Consider the following 9,730-nt stretch of genomic DNA (forward strand, 5'->3'; position numbering starts at 1 on the left):
GGGGGGGGTTGTAAATGTTTTATGGGGCTCGCAACTGCATTAGGTCATATGACCACGTGGGACGCATTAAACATTTTCAGTTAGTAGCAATTTTTTAATCTTGCTCGGGTGACGGTCAAAGCCTACAAGTTGTATGTTTGACATTTGTAGAATGATCGTGGCTTTCAGAATGTAATCGAGTGATGCATTGTAGTTTTCACATGTGACAATTTCCTGTTCAACTTTAGGAACTAGTCGTGTATCCTAACAGAGGCTCACAGAACTTCATCCTGAATCGTTTGGCTGGTCTGTTTGTTCCAATGTTCTGTGTCAGTCCCCTGTGGGACCTACACTGTTGCAGTCTGTAAGGCACGTGGGTGGTTGATGGGTGCTCTGGTGTGGTTTGCTTCTTTTTTCCTATCAAACATCTACATTTTATCGTCCTTTTCTCCCCTCCTTCTTTTTTGTGTTTGTTACTCTCTTGTAATACTTCTAATCTTCGGCATTTATATGACTTTATTGTGTTGCAAGTGCCGTAAAACACTTACTAAAACTAAAATGGTCTGTAAGGCACAGAGAACCCATCCATTCACATATGCCTGAGGGCCCTATGATTTCAGTTCAGCTGTGTGCCGTGCGGAAGTTTTTGTGTATATCGTAGCGAGGGAAACATTTGTCACGGTAGAGATGGATAGTCAGCTGTAATACACAGAGGATGGTAGATTTCTCATCTTTTGTTTTTCACAGATAGTACACACCCGCCCTACTCACCAGCTGTGATTTTTAAACTCTGGATATTCAATTAGAACCCTCTGAACCCTGGAAAAGACTTACTGCTTGTCAAAATGAGGTTATGCGTCTCTCATTGTAATTTGTGGTAAAGGGGTTTACTTTTCTTTTCTAATTCTTCTTCAGATATGTTGGTGTCAATGGAAAATTCTGTCAGTCAGCTGAAGATGGACTATTGCAATTTGTCAAATTTAGCAACAAAACTGATATTTATTGATCTAAAAAGAAGGTGCTTTTGTAAAGATTGGTAATTTCGATGATGAAATGATATGTGTGCCTCTTTTCTTTTCAGGAGGAGAAAAAGGACGGAGAGAGGGAAAGAAGCCGGGAGAAGGGAGACAGGGACCGGAAGCACGACAAAGACCGAGAGGAGAAGGGCCGCAAGCACGAGAAGGACCGCGACCACAAGCCGGAGAGGGACCGGGAGAAGGGCAAGGAGGACCGACACAAGGACCGGGAGCGAGAGTCCAAGACCAGGGAGAAGTCGCGGGACGGTCGGGACGAGAGACATCGAGACAAGTCCAGAAAGGTTAGTCATCCGTCGTCTTCGCTTTTTGTCGTTCGGGGGGACTTGTAGTTCAGAATGATTCAGCAGTAGGATCTTTCTCTTTTTAATCCGGATCTTTCCCTCTGTTCATCAGGGTCATTCCCTCTTTTCATCCGGATCTTTCCCTCTGTTCATCTGGATCATTCCCTTTCTTCATCAGGATCATTCTCTCTTTTCATCAGGATCATTCCCTTTCTTCATCAGGATCATTCTCTCTTTTCATCAGGATCATTCCCTCTGTTCATCAGGATCATTCCCTCTTTTCATCAGGATCTTGCCCTCTGTTCAGTAAGATCTTTCCCTCTGTTCAGTAAGATCTTTCCCTCTTTTCATGGGATCTTTCCCTCTGGAGTAGGATCTTTCTGTCTTGCCAGTAGGGTATTTCCCTCTTGTCAGCATGAGCAGCCCAGGAATAGAATTACCGTGATGAAAGAAGTACAGGGAACAGACTGCTTGAGAGCAGCTGCCAACCCCCCACTTGACTTATACAGCTACCTTGTTGTTAGGTGGTCCTTTGTGACCTGAAAATGCTGCAAAAAGCATGACACTCAAAGATTTACTTCCGTTTTATGGAACAGGTAAATATACGTAACATGAAGTTTGTTCACATTGTTTCTTTAGCTATGTCGTACCAGAAATAGAATTTGATTAACAAATCCTGTTGGGCCTGAGCTGATTTAAAAGTGGTGTAAATTAATGAGAAGTTTTTAGATATAAAAACTTAAGTCTGTAACTTCTTCCTACTTCCCCTTTTGGACTTCTCCTTTGACATCCACCCCTTGGCGCTCATGTGACCTTATGCAGGTGCGAACGCTGTAATACCTTACTAAAACTAAAACTGAAACACATAAAGTCCGCCCCTTCCCTCTAGGGAGCAGCAGCGTCTTCAGGTCAGGTGTCTGGGAGTGACGCCAAAAACTCTGCTGTGAGCAAACTTTCCGCTACGTCCACCCCGCCCCACAGCGGACTCTCCGCAAGAGAGAAAACGAAAATGTCGGGCCGATCGTCTTTAGACAAGCACAGCCTGAAGTCAACGGACGGCGCTGGTAAAAAAAATTCCCTGTCTTCACTTCGAAATGGAAAGTCTCATCACGATAGAAATGAAAGAGGCTCTGAAGAGGGGAGAACTAACGGCAGGGGTGTCGCAAAACTACCACGTCAGCTGGTAAAGGAGGAAGCGGTCAGCGGTAAAAGACTTACTAAAAAGGACGGTGACAGAACTTTAGCCGATGCTGCTGGCGCTGAAAGTGATGTGAGCGGTTGCCCCGGAGGAGGGGCCAGAGGAGGAGGAGGAGAAGTGTCGTCATCGAGCCGAGAGACGGCGGGGATGATGGCCAGTACCGTGCGTCGTCGGGCCCCGTGTGGAGACATGCGGAGCCCCAAGTCGTCGTTGTGTCCGGCCAGCGGCGAGGCGAGCGGGGGCTGGCGGGAGATGTTTGTCAACCCTCAGGGCGACGGGAGCGGGCTCGCCTCCACGCGGGCTGATGTGGGGCGCGGGGATCACGTCGATGTGAGGACGGCGTCGTGCTGTGTTCATGCACGCACCGTTTGGGGTTTTTTGAGTTGTACCCAGTTACATTGTTTTTGTTTTTTTTCTTGTTGGTTGTTTGAAAAAACATCACCCAGAATGTTTTCAAGTGGAACCAGTCACATCCGTTTCTTTTCTTGTTGGTTGTTGGAAAACCATCTCTCAGAATGTTTTCAGGGTTGTTTTGGGGGTTTTTCTTAGTTGACCCAGTTACATTCTTTTTCTTTTTCTTGTTGGTCGTTGGAAGGACTTGACCCAGAATGTTTTCAGGGTTGTTTTTTGGGGGTTTTTGAGTTGACCCAGTCACGTTCTTTTCTGTTCTTGTTGGTCTTTTGAAAAACTTGACCCAGAAACGTTTTTGGGGTTGTTATTTTGGTGTTTTTTTGTTATCCCTTTGTTTTGTCAGTGGTCTTGGGGATGGTTTTGAGCTTGCCTGACTCCTGTTGTTTCAGCCATGTTTTGAAAATGTTTGTAAATTAAAAAAATTTTACTGCTCAGTTGACCTTTTTTTTCTTTTTGACATCTTTAATTTTGTTTTTGAATGTGCCAGATGAGCTGTGTCAGTTGGGTTTTGGGTTTTGTTTTATTTTTGTATTTTGTTTGTTGGGAAATGAAGATTTTTTTTCATCTTTTTATTCCAAAATTTTTTTTTTTCTGGTGGTTCATTGAGATTTATTAATTTTGTTGTTTGCAGAGTTTTCCTATTTGTGATTTTAAGTTTTAAAATCATGAAGGGTTTTTGATCTCAAGTTTTGTGAATGGTTTGAGGATTTATCTCATTGGTCTCTTTTTATCTACCCTCTAATATTGTTTTGGTCTTTTGAAAGAGCAATCTTTTAGTCTGTTATGCTTGGTTAATATACATGTTGTTGGGGTTTTTTTTAAACCGTTATTTTTTAAATGTTTATCTAGTTTATCATATTTCTGTGAAGTATGGTTGTTGTTTTTTTTAATGTAGTGGCGAAAGTAGTTTATTGTCAGTTTTGGATTGTATTTAGTGCCCTAGAAGTCTTACTGTGTCTTCGTTCTGCTCAACCATTAATTTTTGTGGTTTCGTGTACGGTGTAAAACACCTTGCTGTGATTCTGATGATTCTACGTGATGCTAGCTCCACTGTGCCGAGGATGAGAGAGTCCCTGGGGAATTGATTGCTTGCTTGTTTTATGCTATGATGTTGGTCGCTGGATCGGAAAAGTAAAAAGTATGCAATGATATTTGTGAATATTTTTTGATAATTCTCTTCTTTTTCCCCCCACACACACCTAAAGCACAATCCAGTGGCTGAAACTGTGTGTGTTTGTGTGGGTAATTTGTGGTTTCCTTGTGTGTAATTTCCTGTGAGCATGCCAAGGAAAGAAACATTTTGGAACAGAAGAATCTGTGAACCAATCGGTTTTTCTTTCCATTACAGTTAACCCTGATTCTGGGATGTTAGCAGAGAGAAGACTGTATCTGTTGTAAGATACTGTTCCTGCTGCTGTTGTCAGTGACTTTTAAAACTTTGTTTTGCATCCTGCTATTTTTTTTCTATTTCTTTTTCTTTTTCTTTGTGAATTTAGAGAGACCAGAGCAAGGAAAAGGAAAACGAATCTCCAGCGCGTGTGAATGGAGAGAAGGAAGAGAAGCATGTGAGTATGTTGTAAAAGTGTGTTAACACTTTGCCACCACAAGACTTATATATATATTGAAGAAAACCCCTGCCATCAAAGACAAAGGCATTTTGGCGAAAATCCAAATATCCTGGGTGGTATTGTCATTGTCATTGTAAACATCACCGATGGGCGAGATGTGACGGCAAAGTGTCAAACAAGTGGAAGTGTTTCGGTTATTTGTAACGGTGTGTCCCGGACAGTGGAAGGAAAGCTCGCACAAACTTAAACTGACAATAGTTCCAGTGTCTGGTCCCTTCTTTGTGGTTTACAGTCTCAGTTCCCTGAGAATGAGCAGTGTTAAGGACATGCAGGCACCTACCTATGATATAATTAATATAGCATGTATATTAAACTGTAGCAGGTATGCATTCGATCCATACGGATTGTTGTCAGGTGATTGTGTTCTTCATGACTGTCTGAGAGTGTCTGTGTGCGTGGCTGCTTTCAGGGATTAAAACATTTTTTTGTTTTGTTTTGAGGGGGCTTGTTGGGTTGTTTTTTTTCTTCTTCATGTGCCAGGAGTGGGAAAGTTTTCCTGTCATAGGGTAGTGAGATGTTGTGTGCTTACAACATATATACACGAAAAAGCGAATCACATGCATCTTTACAACTGTTTTGTGAGCTACTGAAGTGGAAGGTCTGAGATTATGCATGTAGAGACGTGTTGTTGTTGTTGTTGTTGTTATTGTTATTGATCCAGCAACAGCAGTGCTCTCGCCCTTCTGTCCAATGCCATGATGAGATGTGTGAATGTGGCTGTCCAACTAACTAACTTACTGTTGGTGAACTCTCTCATGATGCCTCACCTGGTGTTGTGGGCAACGTAAATGAGCATTTTACTTTAGAGATATAAAAGTCACAGAAATGTTATTCTGAAAATGATACAACCCCCCCCCCCCCCCTCGGGGTGGTGCTACTGACTGAATATGTCTTTGGGCCATTCCCAAAGGGGAGCAATTAACATGTTCTTATTCTCAGTAGAATTGTAAATGGGCTGATTCATCAATGTCATGCTCATAACTGTGCCTGAACAGCATACAGGGAACTGCTGCTTTTTCTTTCCTCATCCTTACTATCGTCATTTTTTCCTCTACTTCTTTTGTATGTTTGTCACTCTTTTGTGACCCGCTATTTCCGGGTGCCTTGATAGTCGAAGCAGACTTTGTGCTGTTGAGGCTAGAGAGGTGTGCAGAGTAAGTCTGATTCCCTGTAAGGACTTCTCTGTTGACACCCACCCCTCACCGCTCATATAACTTTATGCAGTTGCGAGCGCCGTAAAAACTCTGCTGTGGGTGTTTGACGGGTGCTCTGGTGTGGTTTGCTCCTTCTTTCCTATAAAAAAATCTATCTTCTCTATCTCCCCTCCTTCTTTTTTGTGTTTTTTCTCTCTTGTAACACCTCTAGTCTTCGGCTCCTAAATGACCTTATTGTGTTGCAAGTGCTGTAAAACCCTTACTTCCTTCTTTCCTGTCAAACATCTGTCGTCCTTATCTCCCCTCCTTCTTTTTTACGTTTGTTACTCTCTTGTAACACCTCTAAGTAGTCTACTCATCTGGCTCTCAAATGACCTTACGCAGTTGCGAGCGCCGTAAAACCTCTACTAAAACAAACAGACTCTTACTAAAATTAAAACTAAAAACTCTACAAAAACTAAAACATGAAAATGACAACCGTTCCTTCCTTCCTTCCCTCCTTTTGCAGGAGCCCCCGTCGAGGCTGCAGAGGCCGGCGTCAGCCAAAGGTTCGCGCAGACGCAGAGAAGGTGAGTACCGCTCAACTTGTGATTTGTTTTTGTTTGTTTGGGAGTTGGGTTTTTTTCTGGGTTTTTTCTCGATTGTCTGATCACTTCTGAGATAGACGTGGTCACCTTAGTAAAAGTCTGTACTGGAGGATGTACTGCCGGTCACGTTTATGTTCACAGCCGTAGTATTTGTCATCTCAAATGTCTCGCAGTTGGATTTGGAATAAATTCATATATGAGGCAGCGTGGTGGAATCAGGCTCTCGTCAATTTTTGGGTATTTAGAGTTATTGGTATCATCTTAAATAAAGCTTGTTCGCTTGTCTTTATTTGGATGGAAAAAATATCCATTTATCTTGAATACAAGTCACGATATTTACGAATGAAGGAGGTGGGGGTCATCTGTTTTCAGTGGTAAAATTAGTGAGAAAATGGCCGCCAAAGATGAGTTATTTCCTGAACTTTAGAGTCCGCGGTAACTGAAAATTTACATTTTTTGTGCTTTTAATCAACATTTTTAAGAAAAACCCACACAGAAATGAGTTTTTTAATGGGCATGAAAGGTGTTGAGTCAAAAAACAAAAATTGGATAAAAATTCACAAACCTGCGGTAAAATGCAAGTTTGTTCTCTTTGATTATTTTGACGAGAGCCTGATTCCAGCACGCTGCCTCACATATTATTATTATTATATGGCTTCGGTCACCTCCTCCTAAGTATTTTGTGACTTTTGATTTTTTAAGTCTGATGTTTTCTAAAGACTTATTTTGTCTAGAAGTTTTTGTACTAATGTTACACAGAGGTGTTTTATTTGGGGGGAAAAAACTTACAAAACAAAATAAGTGTTACTGTGATTTCTGATAGGCTGGCAGAATGTATCGTGGCTTACGTGAAATTTGTATTTTATCCGTGGATAACTGTACGGTTGAATTGTGCAGATAATTTTTTGCTGTTTATAGAGGACTGAGTATGGTTTTAACGTCGAGAGTTGACAATATTAAATGCAATGCTTGATAGTAATAACTATTTACGTTATAGAAATTGACAAACTAAACTAGTATTTTTTTTTTTTTATAAACGTGAAACTAATTTTGTTTTTTCTGTTTTTGTTGTTAATAATGAGTCTAGTCTTTTTATACTATGAAGCTAATTGTTTTGTTTTTTGTAATAAATAAGATAGTAATAGAACTTTTTTCTTTTAAAAGATTCTTATTGTTAATCCCCTGTAAAATGTTTCAAATGGAATGCCTACAGGTGTTTTATTCGTTTGTTCATTTGTAGGTTTGTTTGTTTGTTTTTGTGAATGGTGTGTGTCCGTGTCGGAGGCTGATCTTTTTGTTCACCAATTTTTACCCTTTCCTTTTTTTTTTTTTTTTCTGCACTGCTTTGTTAACAGCTCAGAACCATGCAGCACTCGGTAAATATCTTATCTCCCCTTTCCTGGACCATTCTAGACGCGTCTCTGCCACATAATCTCTCAGAGACTAATAATAATCAAAATTAATAATACTTTTTTAACACCTCGCGACCTAAGTGTTTTCTTGTCATATCCCCATTTATTTTTTTTTGCAGTGAAAATGTGACTTTTTCTTTAGAGCTCACTTTTTGTTATCAACTGTTTTCACTGTTATTTAAAAAGTGGGAGACGGGACAAGAAAGCACTGAGGTCGCGACCTGCATTATCATGTCCAGACTAAAGGTTTGCTTTGGAGCTTTTGCGTCGGGGTTTATATCGATCATTTATTATGTGAGTAGGTTTGTTATATATAGCTCCACGTAAACTTTGGTGCACCGTGTGAGCCGTGCGTGCCGAGGCAGTGCAGTACTAAAAATAATTATCGGTATAGATAGTGCATTGCAGTTCCTAGACAAAACTGCTTTCGCCAATCGTCTTCTTCTTCTTGTTTTTCCTTGTGAGCAGTGCGTGCAGAGATAGTGCAGTACTAAAAATAATTATCAAAGTATAGAATCTAGCGTATTGCTGTTCCCTAGACAAAAGTGCTGTCACCAAAACTTTGTCGTCTTCTTCTTCTTGTTTTTCCTTGTGAGCAGTGCATGCAGAGATAGTGCAGTACTAAAAATAATTATCGGTATAGTGTATTAAGTTCCTAGACAAAAGTGCTGTCACAGAAACTTTGTCGTCGTCTTCTTCTTCTTCTTCATAATTTTCAAAAAGAAAACCAATAACCTTCCATCTTGCTTTGTCTTAATTTCCTCAGTAATGGCTCAACTTTTTTTTAATAGAGAGGAAAATCTCATCATGTCACATGGTTTTTTGTGTGCATAGAATGTAATCAAAGCTTTAAAAATCTAAGAAATGCTGATGGATGTATGTATGTATGTTATGCTAGTCTTGAAACTTTTTCTTCACCCTTTAGCCACTTTAGCCAAAGAAGTAGAAGATGCTGACAGCCCACCTCATCAGTTGAACATTTTTTTTTCTCTTTTTCCCTTTTTTTTTCCTTGCCGGGATTTTCATCTATCTATCTATCTATCTATCTATCTATCTATCTATCTATCTATCTATCTATCTATCTATCTATCCGTCTATCTATCTATCTACCTGTCTATCTATCTATCTATGCATCTATCTATCCATCCATCCATCCATCCATCCATCCATCCATCCATCCATCCATCCATCCATCCATCCATCCATCCATCCATCTATCTATCTATCTGTCTATCTGTCTATCTATCTGTCTATCTTTTTCTTTATGCGTGGTTTTCCTCATTGTTCAATGAAATCTCTTCCTATTGTCAGTAAATGATTGAAAGTCTTACCGTAAATGAGGGCTTCTTCCATCATCACTGTTGTAACTGCACTCTGAGACCAGCGCCTACTTTACTGTGTCATTCAGAGGCGTAGAGGAAGTCTGTTGTTTAGCTTGTCTATCATTTGGCCAAAGCAAGCCTTGAAAGTTACAAGAAAACGTGAAAATATTATTTTGAACCAAAAAGAAATGGAGAAAAAAAATGTTTTGCTTTTTTCCAGTTAAAGAAAAACATTCCCTGATTAGTATTACTTTTAAACATACTAGAACGAAATCGATTTTTTAGAATTTCCCCTTCCCAGATAATTTTTAGTGGAAGAAGTTACATGAATTTAATTTGATTTAAAGAAGGGGGGAGAGGAGTTTAATGGGGTTTTTTATGTGTGTATTATTTGTGATTTGATTTGATTTTATTTAAAGAAACAAACATGCTTTTTATGAAAAAAGGACAAATTTCTTGATATGTTGTTTCCTGAAGCAAAGCTGAATTTTCATGTCAGTAGATGTAGGAAAGAGAGAAAACTCTGAAATCTTTTCTCTGTCTGATGTCCTTGTCAAACTAGGTCGTTGCTGTTTCCAGTTTTTCAACCTGTATATTTTGCCGCTTTGATGTGTGTGTGTCACGGCATGGTGGGATCAGGCGCTTTTTCAACGTTTGGGGGCATGGAGTTACTGATATCATTTTATAGCTTGTTCATTTGTCTGATTTTTTTAGGGGGGGG

The 9,730-nt window shown here is 40.1% G+C and overlaps 1 protein-coding gene across 1 annotated transcript in view; it reads left to right on the plus strand.

Moving 5' to 3' along the window:
• Positions 1 to 9,730, plus strand: part of LOC101859686 (TRAF3-interacting protein 1) — a gene marked incomplete at its 3' end in the record, with an annotated part of 28,971 nt that overhangs the window by 3,665 nt on the left and 15,576 nt on the right. Inside the window, 5 exon segments of the mRNA XM_005112984.3 lie at positions 1,061 to 1,297; positions 2,187 to 2,825; positions 4,403 to 4,471; positions 6,197 to 6,257; positions 7,631 to 7,651. Of these exon segments, the coding sequence (XP_005113041.2) occupies positions 1,061 to 1,297; positions 2,187 to 2,825; positions 4,403 to 4,471; positions 6,197 to 6,257; positions 7,631 to 7,651 (1,027 nt within the window).

The sequence above is a fragment of the Aplysia californica genome, unplaced genomic scaffold (genome assembly GCF_000002075.1).
Source record: "Aplysia californica isolate F4 #8 unplaced genomic scaffold, AplCal3.0 scaffold01527, whole genome shotgun sequence".
NCBI classification, from domain to species: domain Eukaryota; kingdom Metazoa; phylum Mollusca; class Gastropoda; order Aplysiida; family Aplysiidae; genus Aplysia; species Aplysia californica.